Source organism: Nerophis lumbriciformis, linkage group LG16, assembly GCF_033978685.3.
Source record: "Nerophis lumbriciformis linkage group LG16, RoL_Nlum_v2.1, whole genome shotgun sequence".
Lineage (NCBI taxonomy): Eukaryota > Metazoa > Chordata > Actinopteri > Syngnathiformes > Syngnathidae > Nerophis > Nerophis lumbriciformis.
In genome coordinates this window covers 41,226,152-41,246,735 of record NC_084563.2, presented here as the reverse complement: position 1 = coordinate 41,246,735, position 20,584 = coordinate 41,226,152, and the positions used below count along the sequence as shown (strand labels likewise).

General features: G+C 43.7%; 1 protein-coding gene across 6 annotated transcripts in view; it reads right to left on the bottom strand.

Moving 5' to 3' along the window:
* The window catches only part of sorcs1 (sortilin-related VPS10 domain containing receptor 1), a 664,251-nt gene that overhangs the window by 4,485 nt on the left and 639,182 nt on the right, over positions 1-20,584 (bottom strand). For 3 of the 6 annotated variants that reach the window (XM_061977165.2, XM_061977166.2, XM_061977169.2), the window contains 4 exons: positions 20,118-20,252; positions 11,559-11,658; positions 7,104-7,209; positions 4,354-4,511 (listed from right to left, as the gene is read on the bottom strand). In XM_061977165.2, the coding sequence (XP_061833149.2) occupies positions 4,354-4,511; positions 7,104-7,209; positions 11,559-11,658; positions 20,118-20,252 (499 nt within the window). Of the gene's footprint in view, positions 1-2,645; positions 2,688-4,353; positions 4,512-7,103; positions 7,210-11,558; positions 11,659-20,117; positions 20,253-20,584 lie in introns of those variants that run through there. The other 3 variants (XM_061977167.2, XR_009816965.2, XR_009816964.2) reach the window with 3 other exon arrangements.

Below are 20,584 nucleotides of genomic sequence, written 5' to 3'. Positions count from 1 at the left end.
GAGCTTTGCCTTCCGTTTCAGCTCCTTCTTCACCACAACGGATCGATACACCGTCCGCATTACTAAAGACTCCGCACCGATCCGGCTTAACTTTGAGCTCCTCCTGGATGACAGAGCTTCTCACCCTATCTCTAAGGTAGAGACCCACCACCCGGCGGAGGAAACTCATTTCGGCCGTTTGTACCCGTGATCTTATCTTTTCGGTCATAACTCAAAGCTCATGACCATAGGTGAGGATGGGAACGTAGATCGACCGGTAAATTGAGAGCTTTGCCTTCCGGCTCAGCTCCTTCTTCACCACAACGGATAGATACAGCGTCCGCATTACTGAAGACTCCGCACCGACCCGACTTAACTTTGAGCTCCTCCCGGATGACAGAGGTTCTCACCCTATCTCTATGGTAGAGACCCACCACCCGGCGGAGTAAACTCATTTCGGCCGTTTGTACCCGTGATCTTTTCCTTTCGGTCATAACCCAAAGCTCATGACCATAGGTGAGGATGGGAACGGAGATCAACCGGTAAATTGAGAGCTTTGCCTTCCGGCTCAGCTCCTTCTTCACCACAACGGATCGATACAGCATCCGCATTACTGAAGTCTCCGCACAGATCCGGCTTAACTTTGAGCTCCTCCTGGATGACAGAGGTTATCACCCTATCTCTAAGGTAGAGGACTCACCACCCGGCGGAGGAAACTAATTTCGGCTGTTTGTACCTGTGATCTTGTCCTTTCGGTCATGACCCAAAGCTCATGACCATAGGTGAGGATGGGAATGTAGATCGACCAGTAAATTGAGAGCTTTGCCTCCCGGCTCAGCTCCTTCTTCACCACAACGGATTGATACAGCGTCCGCATTACTAAAGACTCCGCACCGATCCGGCTTAACTTTGAGCTCCTCCTGGATGACAGAGGTTATCACCCTATCTCTAAGGTAGAGGACCCACCACCCGGCGGAGGAAACTCATTTCGGACATTTGTACCCGTGATCTTGTCCTTTCGGTCATAACCCAAAGCTCATGACCATAGGTGAGGATGGGAACGTAGATCGACCGGTAAATTGAGAGCTTTGCCTTCCGGCTCAGCTCCTTCTTCACCACAAAGGATCGATACAGCGTTCGCATTACTGAAGACTCCGCACCGATCCGCCTGTCGATCTCACGATCCACTCTTCCCTCACTCGTGAGCAAGACTCCTAGGTACTTGAACTCCTCCACTTGGGGCAAGATCTCCTCTCCGACTTGGAGATGGCACTCCACCCTTTCCCGGGCGAGAACCATGGACTCGGGACGTGGAGGTGCTGATTCTCATCTCAGTCACTCCACACTCGACTGCGAACCGATTCAGTGAGAGCTGAAGATCCTGGCCAGTTGAAGCCATCAGGACCAACATCATCTGCTCATATGTCTTATCTCATCATCTGTTAAATCTAAATGTTAAATCTAAATGCTGAATCAAATGTTAAACCAGCGGGCACAGACTTGCCCACACCACGCCTGATCTGTGAATGCAGATGTGCAATGCAGGGATAGAGCGAAACAGGAACAGATGTCTAATGCCAGATTAAATCAAATAACGGTGCATGTTGTTAAAATTATTAGCATCAAATGTGAGCAAATTTGCATGAAAAGGTTGAAAACAAGGCAATCAATCGGGAAAAGCTTAACTAAGACGTAGCCCGGGAACATAATGCTTCGAACATCTCTCTTGGTTCTTTCACCGTGTCAGTGTGCATGAATATTTGCATTCATGATTTCACCGCGCCATTACTCCATTGGGTTGTCAGATATGATCTTTGATTTTTTTGGAAGCAACACGATCACTGTCTTGTCAAAGTTGCTTGAAGTAGTACCATGAATTGATTAAACAAGTTGAAAAACTTATTCGGGTGATACCATTTAGTGGTCAATTGTACGGAATATGTACTGTACCTATGGTCATGAGCTTTGGGTTATGACCGAAAGGACAAGATCACGGGTACAAGCGGCCGAAATGAGTTTCCTCCGCCGGGTGGCAGGGCTCTCCCTTAGAGATAGGGTGAGAAGCTCTGTCATCCGGGGGGAGCTCAAAGTAAAGCCGCTGCTCCTCCACATCGAGAGGAGCCAGATGAGGTGGTTCGGGCATCTGGTCAGGATGCCACCCGATCGCCTCCCTCGGGAGGTGTTTAGGGCACGTCCGACCGGTAGGAGGCCACGGGGAAGACCCAGGACACGCTGGGAAGACTATGTCTCCCGGCTGGCCTGGGAACGCCTCGGGATCCCCCGGGAGGAGCTGGACGAAGTGGCTGGGGAGAGGGAAGTCTGGGCTTCCCTGCTTAGGCTGCTGCCCCCGCGACCCGACCTCGGATAAGCGGAAGAAGATGGATGGATGGATGGATGGATGTACTGTACTGTGCAATCTTCTAATAAAAGTCTCAATCAATCAATCAAGTAGTTAGTTAACAAGCCATGCTTTAGCTCTGTTGTAAGCAGGGTGAGTTGATGATTGGTCTTCAATGCTTGACGGAGTTAGCAACCATGACTAAGAAGGATGGGTCTTAGAGAATGGTCTTAGAGAAAGGAACATTGAACAGAAAGAGTTGAGTCCTGATGCCTAAGAGAATGCAAAATTGCTGCACGGCTTGTTTGTCCGCAAATGGCGGTCATACTTGTTTAGTCTCCGTGCACTCCCGGAACAGACTGTTTAACTTCTAAAAAAACATAAAACAAAAAACACAGGATGAGATCCATGACACGACAACTGTACAACTGCACTCCAAATTATTCAACCCCCATTGCAAAAAGCTGTTCAATTATAGCTTATTTAAAACATAGTACCTCAATTTGGGAGTAATTTGAGATACGAGCTGTCTCTCCTATTGTTATGCTTTAAGTTGCGAGCTTTAGAAGTAGCATTTCTACACAGCCTAGAGCTAGAGATCGTTACAATTCTACCCCTCAACCATCAGAAATGAAAGGGTTTGTCCGAAGGAGAAGAGGACGACCGAATCAGAGAAAAAATACCATTAAAAGCATGTCCGACCAGTGAGCAGTCAACCTGGCAAGTACGCCCGGTTGCAACACTGTCAGTCCGCATAACACAGCATAACTATGCGGCATGTCACACACAGTCGTGGTCAAAAGTGTACATACACTTGTGAAGAACATAATGTCATGGCTGTCTTGAGTTTCCAATCATTTCTACAACTGTGATAGAGTGATTGGAGCACATACTTGTTGGTCACAAAAACATTCATGAAGTTTGGTTATTTTATTAATTTATTATGGGTCTACTGAAAATGTGACCAAATCTCCTGGGTCAAAAGTATACATACAGCAATATTAATATTTGGTTACATGTCCCTTGGCAAGTTTCACTGCAAAAAGGCGCTTTTGGTAGCCATCCGCAAGCTTCTGGTTGAATTTTTGACCATTCCTCTTGACAAAATTGGTGCAGTTCAGCTAAATTTGTTGGTTTTCTGACATGGACTTGTTTCTTCAGCATTGTCCACACAGGACTTTGGGAAGGCCATTCTAAAATCTTAAGTCTAGCCTGATTTAGCCATTCCTTTACCACTTTTGACGTGTGTTTGGGGGTCATTGTCCTGTTGGAACACCCAACTGCGCCCATGACCCAACCTCCGGGCTGATGATTTTAGGTTGTCCTGAAGAATTTGGAGGTAATCCTCCTTTTTCATTGTAAGGCACCAGTCCCATTGGCAGCAAAATAGGCCCAGAGCATAATACTACCACCACCATGCTTGACGGTATACATGGTGTTCCTGGGATTAAAGGCCTCACCTTTTCTCCTCCAAACATATTGCTGGGTAATGTGGCCAAACATTTCAATTTTTGTTTCATCTGACATCCCGTGGACAAAGATAAGACCTTCTGGAGGAAAGTTCTGGGGTACCAAAAGTGCCTTATTGCAGTGAAACTTGCCAAGGGACATGCAACCAAATATTAACATCTCTCCCAGCAGATATGGTCACGTTTCAGTAGACCCAAAATAAACTAATAAAAGAACCAAACTTTATGAATGTTTTTCGTGACCAACAAGTATGAGCTCCAATCACTCTATCACAACAAAATAAGAGTTGTAGAATTTATTGGAAACTCAAGACAACCATGACATTAGGTTCTTTACAACAACTTTTGACCACGACTGTATGTAGAATCTGCAGATGCTGTGTTTGACGTTTTTCAGTTTGTTCTGATTTAACAAACTGGAACCGCTGCCGGTTAAGAAATGTACGTTTACGAACTTGGCAAATAAATACAATTAACAGTGGGCGTTTTTATAATTTTGAGTGCAGATGTACATGGTTCACAACATGTGACAAATGACGACAAAATGCCAGAAATGGCGCCTTTTACCAACAGGCTGTGAGTTAAACGCCGTGTCCAGAGTCTCCAAAGAATGAACCAAGTCCCGCTCCGAGCCGGCCATGGCCTCTGTTGGATTAGCTGGACTCATCATTTCTTGTTCCTTTTCGTTCTGCATCTGCGCATAGACGTTGAGGCCTGGGATCTTCCTTGAGAAAAGATTTACATTGAGGCAAATGGATGAAGGGTACAGCCTAACTTAGGGGTCGGCAACTTTTACCACTCAAAGAGCCATTTTGACCCGTTTCACAAATTCAAGAAAACAATGGGAGCCACAAAACTCTTTTGAAATTTAAAATGAAAACATTGTATACAAAGTTTTTTTTTTTGCTTTGTGCTATGTATAAACCAGACACGCGGCCCGCAAGACTTTATTTTGCGAATGGCGCTTGACAGCGTCATACTTGCCAACCCTCCCGATTTTTCCGGGAGACTCCCGAAATTCAGGGCAACTATTCTATCGAATGTCTGCTGATTTTCACCCAAACAACAATAATAAGGGCGTGTCGTGATGGCAATGTCTTTAGCGGCCTCTAAAACCTGTATGAACAGCTTGCCAGCCCAGTCACATGTTGTATGCGGCTTCTGCAGACACACATGAGTGACTGCAAGGCATGCTTGGTCAACAGCCATACAGTTCACACTGAGGGTGGCCGTACAAAACAACTTTAACACTGTTACTAATACATACTTGCCAACCCTCCCGAATTTTCCGGGACACTCCCGAAATTCAGCGCCTCACCCGAAAACCTCCCAGGACAAATATTCTCCCTAAAGTCTCCCGATTTTCAGCCGGAGCTGGAGGGGGCGTGGCCTCCAGCTCCGGTCACTCAGGTCCATGCGGACCTGAGTGAGGACAGCCTTTTTTCACGACGGGAGGACAACAGGGTGACAAGAACTAAATCATCCAGACTAGAGATAAATTGTATTATTATGTTTATCTTACCTAAAAATAAATATATTTATTCATTAAAAAAAAAAAAAAAAAAAGAATACATTTTTACTATATTTTGCTAAAAAACATCAACATTAATTGTATTTTTATTTGTATTTTTTACTGACTCCTTATTACATCCAGCCATAGAATTATACATTAAAATAAACATATTTGAAATAATTAATTTTAAATTATCATAATAATTCATTTAAAATGACCATATTTAATTATTAAAATAATTGCTTGTTTATCAACAACTTTAGCATTTTATTCATTACATTTTGAAGCTCTCAGAAGCCAAGTTATTAAGATTTATTTATGCAAGTTTGAAGTATCAATTATCTAAACACAGTTTTGTTTGCATATTTTCAGGATGTAGATACACACATATATATATATATATATATATATATATATATATATATATATATATATATATATACATATATATATATATATGTAGAAATACTTGACTTGGTGAATTCTAGCTGTCAATATACTCCTCCCCTCTTAACCACGCCTCGCGCCACCCCGACCACACACCCCACCCCCACCCCCCACCTCCCGAAATCGGAGGTCTCAAGGTTGGCAAGTATACTGTTACTAATATGCGCCACACTGTGAACCCACACCAAAAAAGAATGACAAACACATTTTGGGAGAACATCCGCACTGTAACACAACATAAACAGAACAGAACAAATACCCAGAATCCCATGCATCCCTAACTCTTCCAGGCTACATTATACACCCCCGCTACCACCAAACCCCGACCGCCCAACTCTGCCCCCCCCCACACATCAATCCCCCCCTCCGTGTGTCGGTTGAGGTGGGTTTGGGGGGGTGGGGCGAGGTTTGGTGTTCGGAAGAGTTAGGGATGCATGGGATTCTGGGTATTTGTTCTGTTGTGTTTATGTCGTGTTACGGTGAGGATGTTCACCCGAAATGTGTTTGTAATTCTTGTTCGGTGTGGGTTCACAGTGTGGCGCATATTAGTAACAGTGTTAAAGTTGTTTATACGGCCACCCTCAGTGTGAACTGTGTGGCTGTTGACTAAGTATGCCTTGCAGTCACTTGCGTGTGTAGGGCAAAGCCCGCATACATGTGACTGGGGCGGCATGCAGTGTAAAATCGGACGCTAAAGGCACTGCCATCACAACACGCCCTCAATATTGTTGCCCCGGGAGATTTTCGGGGGAGGCACTGAAATTCGTAAGTCTCCCGGAAAAATCGGGAGGGTCAGCAAGTATGCAGCTGAGCCGCATCAGAGTGATCAAAGAGCCGCGGGTTGCCGACCCCTGGCCTAACTGAAAGAACTAAAGAGGGGCCAAGACAGAGTCGACTTTACTTGACTTCGCCCTCCAGCCATTGTTTACTTTTTAATACCATTGAAACTGTATCTGTATGTGAATCGCCAATTCTTAGTAAAAAGGTTTTGCTCTTTCCTTTTGACCCTTCCTGCCCGATTCCCTTTGCAACAACAACTTGGAGAGGGGAGATATCTTCACATTGCAGAAAGGTCAACTGACTACATTCAAAGGGCTTCCTATCAATAAACAATGCGAACGGACTGACATTTCTTCTGAAAAGAACGACCAGACAAAAGACTTCCGAGCTTTCCCGGAAAACGTGTGCAAATGGTTCTCCTCTAAGGATGGGTGCTGGCTTTTGACGGGCGGCTGTCAAACACAAAATTCCTGGGTTCGCTAAGCTGTCAGGTTCCGTCCTTAACAAGCTCTGACACCTTTTACCTCCTCGGCATGTGGTATCGATATAAAAAAAGGACATTTCATGAATATTTTACCTCTTGAATTTGTAGATGACAAACACGGCTAAACCGACAACCACGAGTGATAGCAGCATCAGCGTGGCCGAGGTACTGTGGTTCTCACTGCTGTCCACTAGGGGTGCTGTAGGGAAGACAAAGCGTAGATATCGTAAAAACCACTTCCACCTAGGGTTGTCCCGATACCAATAATTTGGTACCGGTACCAAAATGTATATCGATTTTTTTCAAAATAAAGGGAACTACAAAAAATGTCAGTACTGGCTTTATTTTAACGAGAATCTTACAATACAATAAACATGTGTTTCCGATTGCATTTGAAGAACAATTTTAGAAAGTTAAAATATAAATTACTGTATTTTTCGGACTATAAGTCGCAGTTTTTTTCATCGTTTGGCCGGGGGTGCGACTTATACTCAGGAGCGACTTATGTGTGAAATTATTAACACATTACCGTAAAATATCAAATAATATTATTTAGCTCATTCACGTAAGAGACTAGACGTATAAGATTTTATCGGATTTAGCGATTAGGTGTGACAGGTTGTTTGGTCAACGTATAGCATGTTCTATATGTTATAGTTATTTGAATGACTCTTACCATAATATGCTACGTTAACATACCAGGCACGTTATTTATGCCTCATATAACGTACACTTATTCAGCCTGTTGTTCACTATTCTTTATTTATTTTAAATTGCCTTTCAAATGTGTATTCTTGGTGTTGGGTTTTATCAAATAAATTTCCCCAAAAAATGCGACTTATATTCCAGTGCGACTTATATATGTTTTTTTCCTTCTTTATTAAGCATTTTCGGCCGGTGCGACTTATACTCCGGAGCGACTTTTACTACGAAAAATACGGTAAAGGGTATTACATAGAGATGTCCGATAATGGCTTTTTTACCGATATCCCGATATTGTCCAACTCTTAATTACCAATACAACCGATATTGATATAAACAGTAATGGAATTAACACATTATTATGCCTAATTTTGTTGTGATGCCCCGCTGGATGCATTAAACAATGTAACAAGGTTTTCCAAAATAAATCAACTCAAGCTAAGGAAAAAAATGCCAACATGGCACTGCCATGTTTATTATTGAAGTCACAAAGTGCATTATTTTTTTTTAACATGCCTCAAAACAGCAGCTTGGAATTTGGGACATGCTCTGCCTGAGAGAGACTATGAGATGGTTGAGGAGGGCGGGGTTGGGGGCGCGGGGGGTGTATATTGTAGCGTCCCGGAAGAGTTTGTGCTGCAAGGGATTCTGGGTATTTGTTCTGTTGTGTTTTATGTTGTGTTACGGTGCGGATGTTCTCCCGAAATGTGTTTGTCATTCTTGTTTGGTGTGGGTTCACAGTGTGGCACATATTTGTAACAGTGTTAAAGTTGTTTGTACGGCCACCCTCAGTGTGACCTGTATGGCTGTTGACCAAGTATGCATTGCATTAACTAGTGAATGTGAAAAGCCGTAGATATTATGTGACCGGGCCGGCATGCAAAGGAAGTGCCTTTAAGGTTTATTGGCGCTCTGTACTTCTCCCTACGTTCGTGTACACAGCGGCGTTTTAAAAAGTCATAAATTTTACTTTTTGAAACGATACCGATAATTATGAAACCCACACCGATAATTTCCGATAATACATTTGAAAGCATTTATCGGCCGATAATATCGGCAGTCCGATATTATCGGACATCCCTGGTATTACACACGTTTTTTATTGTTGCACTCAAAGAACAATTTACAATTTTCTATATTACATATAGTCTGCCATAATCAAGGATTAGGTTAGAATATAATCTAAAAAAAAAACCCTAATGACATATTAAATGCTTCATGATTTATGGTTGCCAATCCTGGTCTGTGCTTTAAGAAAAATACAATTATTAGTAAGTACTAAAAACAAAACTATGGATAAATGTACACAGATAAGCCATGTAGCAGGTAAAACACACTTTTGTTAAATATTAAAACACAAATTGTAGCAATTTGTTACCAAATTCAGTAATTTTACTTACATTAGTTGATGTTAGATGGATCTTAACTCCGCTAATGTTTGGCATCAAGCCAAGCAGCTGAGATGTCCAGGTTTCTACATGTTATGTATCTACATGAGCACAACAGAGGAGCTGTTGACTTATAAATGTAGTGTGTGTGTGTGTGTGTGTGTGTGTGTGGTTAAGAGAATGGCAACGTGTTGTCTGAGTGACATCAGTGAGTGAGTGGGCGAGTAAAGAGAGAGAGAAGTAGCGCGTGCACTGCGCAGTAGAGTGATGAATGGGTCCGGTTGTGTCCTGCATAAGCCAGTGTTTTTCAACCACTGTGCTGCGGCACACTAGTGTGCCATGAGATACAGTCTGGTGTGCCGTGAGAGATTATCTAATTTCACCTATTTGGGTTAAAAATGTTTTTTTTGCAAACTAGTAATTATAATCCGCAAATAATGTGCCGTTGTTAAGTGTCTGTACTGTCTGGAGACCGGCAGACTTACCACGTTATACTCTTCCATATCAGTAGGTGGCATTTCAGTAGGCCTTTAACGCTTTAGACAGGAACTTGAAGTAGGTCTACGGTACGGGGGAGGACGACAATTGTGTCGTTGGATCAATAAATATTGATACATGTTACTGTTCCTGCTTTGTCTACACCAGTTTGTTTTTTTTGGTCATAAAAAAATACAATCATGTGTGCTTACGGACTGTATCCCTGCAGACTGTATTGATCTATATTGATATATAATGTAGGAACCAGAATATTAATAACAGAAAGAAACAACCCTTTTGTGCGAATGAGTGTAAATGGGGGAGGGAGGTTTTTTGGGTTGGTGCACTAATTGTAAGTGTATCTTGTGTTTTTTATGTTGATTTAATAAAAAAATAAAAACTCTCAAGGACCCTCGGCAGGGTCCTTGAGGGTGCATGGGAGTTTGCCCAACCAGTCTACATGTGCTTTGTGGACTTGGAGAAGGCATTCGACCGTGTACCCCGGGAAGTCCTGTGGGGAGTGCTCAGAGAGTATGGGGTAACGGACTGTCTTATTGTGGCAGTTCGCTCCCTGTATAATCAGTGTCAGAGCTTGGTCCGCATTGCCGGCAGTAAGTCGGACACGTTTCCAGTGAGGGTTGGACTCCGCCAAGGCTGCCCTTTGTCACCGATTCTGTTCATAACCTTTATGGACAGAATTTCTAGGCGCAGTCAGGGCGTTGAGGGGATCTGGTTTGGTGGCTGCAGGATTAGGTCACTGCTATTTGCAGATGATGTGGTCCTGATGGCTTCCTCCGGCCAAGATCTTCAGCTCTCACTGGATCGGTTCGCAGCCGAGTGTGAAGCGACTGGGATGGGAATCAGCACCTCCAAGTCCGAGTCCATGGTTCTCTCCCGGAAAAGGGTGGAGTGCCATCTCCGGGTTGGGGAGGAGATCTTGCCCCAAGTGGAGGAGTTCAAGTACCTCGGAGTCTTGTTCACGAGTGGGGGAAGAGTTGATCGTGAGATCGACAGGCGGATCGGTGCGGCGTCTTCAGTAATGCGGACGCTGTATCGATCCGTTGTGGTGAAGAAGGAGCTGAGCCGGAAGGCAAAGCTCTCGATTTACCGGTCGATCTACGTTCCCATCCTCACCTATGGTCAAGAGCTTTGGGTCATGACCGAAAGGACAAGATCGCGGGTACAAGCGGCCGAAATGAGTTTCCTCCGCCGAGTGGCGGGGCTCTCCCTTAGAGATAGGGTGAGAAGCTCTGTCATTCGGAGGGAGCTCAAAGTAAAGCCGCTGCTCCTCCACATCGAGAGGAGCCAGATGAGGTGGTTCGGGCATCTGGTCAGGATGCCACCCGAACGCCTCCCTAGGAAGGTGTTTCGGGCACGTCCGACCGGTAGGAGGCCACGGGGAAGACCCAGGACACGCTGGGAAGACTATCTCTCCCGGCTGGCCTGGGAACGCCTCGGGATCCCCCGGGAGGAGCTGGACGAAGTGGCTGGGGAGAGGGAAGTCTGGGCTTCCCTGCTTAAGCTGCTGCCCCCGCGACCCGACCTCGGATAAGCGGAAGAAGATGGATGGATGGATGGATGGATGGAAAAAAAAAATATATATATTTATTTATTTATTTTTTTAATTTCTTGTGCGGCCCGGTACCAATCGATCCACGGACCGGTACCGGGCCGCAGCCCGGTGGTTGGGGACCACTGGTCTACACTACAAACAAACATAGGTTTTAATTAGACTGTTGAGAAAGAGACAAATTAATTTGGAAAAAATGACACTGATTGGCCAAAATGTGCGGGGAAGTTGCAGGCATTGCGTTGCATAATTTGAAGAGATTGGTTGAATTTGTGAAAATCGCTGCGATGGCGACATTACCAATTCCTTCACTGTCTGTTAGTCGGTTGACATTCCATCCAGTAGGCTCACACATACAAGTAGAAAGTCCCCGCCCTCCCCCTAAAAGTGCTTATAGAGCTGTGGTGTTACCTGCTGACAGGTGCGCTGCAAAGACTGTGACCTGGACCCCAGGCCGCAGGGTAAACTTTACCAGGTTTTGATTCAAGGCACTCAGCATGACTTCAGACAACTGTGGAGAAAGAAATGAAACATGGATTGATCATTTGGTCATTAAATAATTATATCACAATATTATGCTAGATTCATTCGACGGGGGGGGGGGGGGGGGTCCTCCTCTGCGGTCCTCTCCAAGGTTTCTCATTGTCCCATTGGGTTGAGTTTTTCCTTGCCCTGATGTGGGATCTGAACCAAAGATGTTGTTGTGGCTTGTGCAGCCCTTTGAGACACTCGTGATTTAGGGCTGTATAAATAAACATTGATTGATTGATTGATTGACGTATCTGACAGTCAATCTTTGATCTTTTCTTTACATTTTAGTCAACATTTGTTCTGGGGTGTGTGATTTTTTTTTGCGTCAATAAAACTTCAAAGCAAAAATGATAACATTAAAGTAAAGAAGCCCTATTATGCAAACCGTTTCTTACCTATTGGTACCTGCTGTTGTGTATTTGGGATCTGCACAAGTCCCGAAAATGTCAAAATCAAAGTGTGAAGTGAAGTGAATTATTTTTATATAGCGCTTTTTCTCTAGTGACTCAAAGCGCTTTACAAAGTGAAACCCAATATTTAAATTACATTGAAACCAGTGTGGGTGGCACTGGGAGCAGGTGGGCAAAGTGTCTTGCCCAAGGACACAACGGCAGTGACTAGGATGGCGGAAGCGGGGATCGAACCTGCAACCCTCAAGTTGCTGGCACGGCCACTCTACCAACCGAGCTATACCGCCCCAAACCGTAGAGGTTTGATTTGACATTTAAGTCCCATCTTAAAACTCATTTTGTATACTCTAGCCTTTAAATAGACCCCCCTTTTTAGACCAGTTGATCTGCCGTTTCTTTTCTGCCCCCCTCTCCCTTGTGAAAGGGGGGAGCACAGGTCCGGTGGCCATGGATGAAGCGCTGGCTGTCCAGAGTCGGGACCTGGGGTGGACCGCTCGCCTGCGCATCGGTTGGGGATATCTATGCGCTGCTGACCCGTCTCCGCTCGGGATGGTCTCCTGCTGGCCCCACTCTGGACTGGACTCTCACTATTATATTAGATCCACTATGGACTGGACTTTCACAATATTATGCTAGACCCACTCGACGTCTATTGCATCCGGTCTCCCACATCTGCGGTCCTCTCCAAGGTTTCTCATAGTCATTCTCATTGACATCCCACTGGGTTGTGAGTTTTTCCTTGCCCTCATATGGGATCCGAACCGAGGATGTTGTTCTGGCTTTTGCAGCCCTTTGAGACACTTGTGATTTAGAGCTATATAAATAAACATTCATTGATGGATTGATTGAGGTATTGCAAAGATATTTATAAAATAATCTTGCCTTCCTTCATAGTTCCTCCAAACAAGCTGTTTGGAATGTGCACAATTGGTGACATCACAAATTGAATTATCCATAAATGATATAAATGTACCCAGAGTGCCTTGCTTTCTCTATCCTCTTGTAGTGGGGCAGACTGTACGAGTTATTCGTATTGCCATTTCTAATAGAAAGTAGCGTAAAGTTTTCACTTATATCTGTCAGTAGACTCTATATGGAAGCCACGTAAATAAGACCGCCCACAAATTGACGCCGTGGGGGGAGGTGTGATCAGCGCTGCCTGCAGATGGAAAAGTCTCCGCCGCTGTCCATGGTACTGAGGACGAGCACCAGCGGGCAGGGGCGGGGCATGTGCTGACGGCGAGACACAGCTGGCAGGTGATTGGATTTCACAGGTGGTACGTGTTAATCTAATCTAATGATGGGTTCTACATGTAAAGCGACTTTGGGTACTTAGAAAAGCGCTATATAAATCCCAGTTATTATTATTATTATTATTATTAATCATCTGATGTCTTTAACAGTAAACAGCCTGGAGCAGAGGAAGAGAGAGGATTGGGAGTGACTGCAACGTCACGACATGCTGAAAAACATTTTGGGAAGATCTTGTTAAAAACATTTGTTAAACCTGCACGCTTGGCTCTTGTGCTTCCACAGACGCATCCTGAAGAGACGGTCAGAAAGCAGCTGAAAGCTTGCTGAAATATCAACATGGCTTCAAAATACCTTTTTAACCCTCAACCAACAACACCAATAACAAAACAGTCTCAATGTGTTTCTCTTTGAAAAATCAATCATTAAATGAAATTCAGGTCAACGTTAATCAAAATAAAATAGAGCAGGTAAAGAAATGTAAATATCTGAGTGTTATTTTAAATTTGATGGCCATGTTATAAAAATGACTAAGACCATAAAAATAAATATAAACTGTTTCAGGCTTATTAGACCTTGTTTATCTGTTCAAGCTGCACAAGTTGACATGCATGCAATGATTTGATCCCATATGTCTTATTGTGCCACGGTCTGGGGACAGGCCACGAGATGTGTAGTGAACCCTCTTTTCCATCCATCCATCCATCCATCTTCTTCCGCTTATCCGAGGTCGGGTCGCGGGGGCAGCAGCCTAAGCATGGAAGCCCAGACTTTCCTCTCCCCAGCCACTTCGTCCAGCTCCTCCCGGGGGATCCCGAGGCGTTCCCAGGCCAGCCGGGAGACATAGTCTTCCCAACGTGTCCTGGGTCTTCCCCGTGGCCTCCTACCGGTTGGACGTGCCCTAAACACCTCCCGAGGGAGGCGTTAGGGTGGCATCCTGACCAGATGCCCGAACCACCTCATCTGGCTCCTCTCGATGTGGAGGAGCAGTGGCTTTACTTTGAGCTCCCCTCGGATGGCAGAGCTTCTCACCCTATCTCTAAGGGAGAGCCCCGCCACCCGGGGGAGGAAACTCATTTCGGCCGCCTGTACCCGTGATCTTGTCCTTTCGGTCATAACCCAAAGCTCATGACCATAGGTAAGGATGGGAACGTAGATCGACCGGTAAATTGAGAGCTTTGCCTTCCGGCTCAGCTCCTTCTTCACCACAACGGATCGATACAGCGTCCGCATTACTGAAGACGCCGCACCAATCCGCCTGTCGATCTCACGATCCACTTTTCCCTCACTCGTGAACAAGACTCCTAGGTACTTGAACTCCTCCACTTGGGGCAGGGTCTCCTCCCCAACCCAGAGATGGCACTCCACCCTTTTCCGGGCGAGAACCATGGACTCGGACTTGGAGGTGCTGATTCTCATCCCAGTCGCTTCACACTCGGCTGCGAACCAATCCAGTGAGAGCTGAAGATCCTGGCCAGATGAAGCCATCAGGACGACATCATCTGCAAAAAGCAGACACCTAATCCTGCAGCCACCAAACCGGATCCCCTCAACGCCTTGACTGCGCCTAGAAATTATGTCCATAAAAGTTATGAACAGAATCGGTGACAAAGGGCAGCCTTGGCGGAGTCCAACCCTCACTGGAAACGTGTCCGACTTATTGCCGGCAATGCGGACCAAGCTCTGACACTGATCATACAGGGAGCGGACAGCCACAATCAGACAGTCCGATACCTCATACTCTCTGAGCACTCCCCACAGGACTTCCCGAGGGACACGGTCAAATGCCTTCTCCAAGTCCACAAAGCACATGTAGACTGGTTGGGCAAACTCCCATGCACCCTCAAGGACCCTGCCGAGAGTATAGAGCTGGTCCACAGTTCCACGACCAGGACGAAAACCACACTGTTCCTCCTGAATCCGAGTTTCGACTATCCGGCGTAGCCTCCTCTCCAGTACACCTGAATAGACCTTACCGGGAAGGCTGAGGAGTGTGATCCCACGATAGTTGGAACACACCCTCCGGTTCCCCTTCTTAAAGAGAGGAACCACCACCCCGGTCTGCCAATCCAGAGGTACCGCCCCCGATATCCACGCGATGCTGCAGAGTCTTGTCAACCAAGACAGCCCCACAGCATCCAGAGCCTTAAGCCTTAAAGAAGCCTCTTTTGTCGTATATAAACAATCACTAAAGATATTTGACTAAAAACCAATGAAGCATCATTGCTGCCATATTACCCAAAAATATAACATGACTAGTTTTGATAATTTCATACATTTCTCATTTTAAAAAGCGTATGTAAGATTATGTAATTTCACCTAATTGGGTTAAAAATATTGTTTGCAAACCAGTAATTATAATCCGCAAATGTGCCGTTGTTGAGTGTCTGTGCTGTCTAGAGCTCGGCAGAGTCATTGTGTAATACTCTCCCATATCAGTAGGTGGCAGCAGGTAGCTAATTGCTTAGGAGATGTCGGGAACAGCGGGAGGCAGGGTGCAGGTAAAAAGGTTGCTTAAACCAAAAGTAAACAAAAGGCAAGTGCCGCTAAGAAAATGCATTGAAGCTTAGGGAAGGCTATGCAATATGAAACTCAAACTGAACTGGCTGCAAGGTAAACAAAAACAGAATGCTAGACGACAGCAAAGACTTACAGCGTGCGGAGCAGACGGCGTCCACAAAGTGCATCCGTACATGACAATCAACAATGTCCCCACATAGAAGGATAGCGTCCGCACAAGTTAAATGGTCTTGAGTGCAAAAAACAAAGCGGGTGCGGGGAATAGCGTTCAAAGAAGACATGAAACCGCTACAGGAAAATACCAACAAAGGAGGAAAAGCCACCAAGACAAGAACTAAAACACTACACACAGGAAAACAGCAAAAAATTCAAAATAAGTTACGGTGTGATGTGACATGTGGTGACAGTACACCTACTTTGAGACAAGGGCTATAGTGATGCCTGGTTAGTTATGGTTTGAATTCAGATCCAAAAAATTGTGAGAACGAGTTTTTATTGTCAATATCAGCTACGGAGTTTTATTTTTTATTTTTTATAATTTCTGCTGGTGGTGGGCCTTAGAATTTTTTCCATTAAAAAAATGGGCCTTGGCTCAGAAAAGGTTGAAAAATTCTGTCTTAATGGATTAGCCCCCTGATGTGATGTGTCAAGAAATACAAAAGGTACAGTAGCAAAGGTGTGCAGACTCCAGCTGCAGAGTGAAAAGGTGCCGGACCACTCTGGGTCAGTCTGCGTTCTCAGTGAAGGCCTCACTTTGGTGGAACTCTTTGTCACTGGAGTTAAAGTCACGGTCGGACATTAACCTTTTCTCCACAAAACTGTAAAAGGGCCTTAAGGAAAATCAGAAGTGTGAGCACAAGAACTTCCTTTTTGTTGTCATTTAAATTTGAACTTTACAGTACAGATAAGCATTGGCGTTGTTAGGCCTATTTTAGGGGGGCTCAAGCCCCCCTAAAATATTCTTAAGCCCCCCTAAATAATTTGGTGTTTTTTGGGTTTTTTTTTTACAAATAAATGCCGACATATTCATTATAAAGTGGCCCAAATAGGAGTTTAAATAAATAATCATACAACCTGTTATTATTCACTCAGTTTCCGCTCACTTCGTAGCGTAAGGTAAGGAGCCCCTTTAGTGCGTCGGTATCCAATCCATTCCACTTGTTCATATAGAAAATGCCCACATCACTCAAATTCCAGCCCGCATTTTCTCTGCGACCTTGCTTGCTGTCCTGCAGGTGTACGAAGCACATTATCTTCCTTTACAATGAGTTAAGCTGCACAAAACCTTGTGTGTGCAATTGTAAATAATTTATTTTTTAAGTTTTGTGTTTCTTGTAGAATCTATATAAAGTAATATACATTAGCCTATTGTTAAAATAATGAAAAAAACATCATTAAATATATTTGTTTTATTGTATTGTTACATTAATAGCTGTTTTATTATTATAGGATGGCTTGTTAAACATTTCATAGGATTTTCAGAGGGAGGAAAAATTAAGACATTTAATATAAAATGTAAAATGAATAAATACATAAAAAGAAAAAGAAAAAAAATGGTTAAAAGCCATCGTCCCGGGGAGCATTTCATTTCGTCCCGTGCATTAAAAAAAAAAAAAAAATAATAACAATGAATAATTTCTAAGTCTTTGTTAGCCGTTTGTGAAGTTTTGTGCTCGTGCGTAACATTCGCTCGCATCCTGTGCATCTCCTGGGTGAAAAGCCCCCCCTGTCCTTAAAAGCTAGTGACGCCCCTGCAGATAAGAACGACATTTTGTTGCATTGGCTCATAGTAGTGCAGGATAAAAAATCAATAAGGTGCAGATATAAATAAATAGATTACTGTACAGATAAATATATTGCACTTTTGCATGTGCATCCACGTTTATGGATGTATGTTATATTGTCTTTATATTCCAGCGAGTTAATCCATTTTTGGGGGGAATTGAGGGGATTATGATGATGCGTTCAAGAGTCTTACGGCCTGAGGGAAGAAGCTGGAGGTTCTGCTACGGAGGCTGCGGAACTTCTTTCTAGAGTAAACTGGGTGTAGTAATTGACAAATGGGGCCAATTATCTTCAATGTGTTTTTATTTGTGTTCTTGTCTTAATCCTTTTGTATCTGTTTGGTACTTTTCTCATCTTTTTTTTTTTACAAACCCCGTTTCCATATGAGTTGGGAAATTGTGTTAGATGTAAATATAAACGGAATACAATGATTTGCAAATCATTTTCATCCCATATTCAATTGAATGCACTACAAAGACAAGATATTTGATGTTCAAACTCATAAACATTATTAACTTGGAATTTCATGGCTGCAACACGTAGTTGGGAAAGGGCATGTTCACCACTGTGTTACATGGCCTTTCCTTTTAACAACACTCAGTAAACTGAGGAGACACATTTTTTAAGCTTCTCAGGTGAAATTCTTTCCCATTCTTGCTTGATGTACAGCTTAAGTTGTTCAACAGTCCGGGGGTCTCCGTTGTGGTATTTTAGGCTTCAAAATGCTCCACACATTTTCAATGGGAGACAGGTCTGGACTACAGGCAGGCCAGTCTAGTACCCGCACCCTTTTACTATGAAGCCACGTTAATGTAACACGTGACTTGGCATTGTCTTGCTGAAATAAGCAGGGGCGTCCATGGTAACGTTGCTTGGATGGCAACATATGTTGCTTCCAAACCTGTATGTACCTTTCAGCATTAATGGCGCCTTCACAGATGTGTAAGTTACCCATGTCTTGGGCACTAATAGACCCCCATACCATCACAGATGCTGGCTTTTCAACTTTGCGCCTATAACAATCCGGATGGTTATTATCCTCTTTGGTCCGGAGGACACGACGTCCACAGTTTCCAAAAACAATTTGAAATGTGGACTCGTCAGACCACAGAACACTTTTCCACTTTGTATCAGTCCATCTTAGATGAGCTCAGGCCCAGCGAAGCCGACGGCGTTTCAGGGTGTTGTTGATAAACGGTTTCCGCCTTGCATAGGAGAGTTTTAACTTGCACTTACAGATGTAGCGACCAACTGTAGTTACTGACAGTGGGTTTCTGAAGTGTTCCTGAGCCCATGTGGTGATATCCTTTACACACTGATGTCGCTTGTTGAAGCAGTACAGCCTGAGGGTTCAAAGGTCACGGGCTTAGCTGCTTACATGCAGTGATTTCTCCAGATTCTCTGAACCCTTTGATGATATTACGGACCGTAGATGGTGAAATCTCTAAATTCCTTGCAATAGCTGGTTGAGAAAGGTTTTTCTCAAACTGTTCAACAATTTTCTCACGCATTTGTTGACAAAGTGGTGACCCTCGCCCCATCATTGTTTGTGAAAGACTGAGCATTTCATGGAATCTACTTTTAGTACCCACCTGTTCCCAATTTGCCTGTTCACCTGTGGGATGTTCCAAATAAGTGTTTGATGAGCATTCCTCAACTTTATCAGTATCTACTGCCACCTTTCCCAACTTCTTTGTCACGCGTTGCTGGCATCAAATTCTAAAGTTAATGATTTTTTGCAAAAAAAAAAAAAAAATGTTAATCAGTTTGAACATCAAATATGTTGTCTTTGTAGCATATTCAACTGAATATGGGTTGAAAATGATTTGCAAATCATTGTATTCCGTTTATATTTACATCTAACACAATTTCCCAACTCATATGGAAACGGGGTTTGTACATAAATTAATGAAGATGGTGTGTAAACAGAAATCTATCTAAAATTTGGACCAAAGCACCAACATTGTATATTATGTAGACCACAAGGAAGGGTTTTAAATGTAGAAAAACATCATAAAACAGTATGACTGCTCTGAATATAGTTTAATATTAATGACTCGAAGGTGAGGCTCTAAGCTTCTTTATCCTATACCCTCAGTCGCAAATCATTTAGTGACTTGATCAATCATTTTAACAACTATCTGCACTTTTGGATCTCGAAGGATTGAGTAAAGAAGATCTTTTAAATCATCCAATCATACATTTCTTCATACTGGCTGCGTTTAATGATGAGACTAAATGAAAAGATTTCCCCCAGACTCGTCAAAGACTAGACGTGAGCCAGTGGATCTAGACTGACATCTGCCGGAGAAAGACAGAAGTCATGTTTGTCATTATTTTTCAATGTACAAATGAGTTGACGTCAGGTTAAGAAGACTGACAAAAAGGAACAACATTAAGACAATAATACTTAAAATTCCATGCTATAACAAAATGAAATCAATTTGTTGTAGACACAGCAGCTGATTCTTACTTGGTTCAAATGTGCTGCGTTCTTCTCCGGTCGTCCTTCCATGAACTCTTTGTCAAGCAAGAGGAACAGTTCTGCTGTTGTAGGCAGACCCGGGAGGACACTGACCAGGACCTGGTCTTCACTCACACCTGTGGCCTATGTGGACAACACATAGAAGTCAAGAGAATTATAAGCATTACATTCCCAATGTTCAACTAATGAGCTGCAGAAGAAGACAAGTCTCATTTCCACCCGTGGAAATATTAAGTAATTCGAATGAAATCATAATTAATTATAAATAATGATATGATTTGATACCTAAATATATAGATCTTCTTACATAATGATGCACTAATTTAAAATCTACCACGATCCCATTCAGATATGGTTAGGGGCGTCCCGATACAACTTTTTCCACTTCCAATACGGTACTGATATTGGAGTAGGGATGTCCCGATCCAGGTTTTTGCACTTCCGATCCGATACCG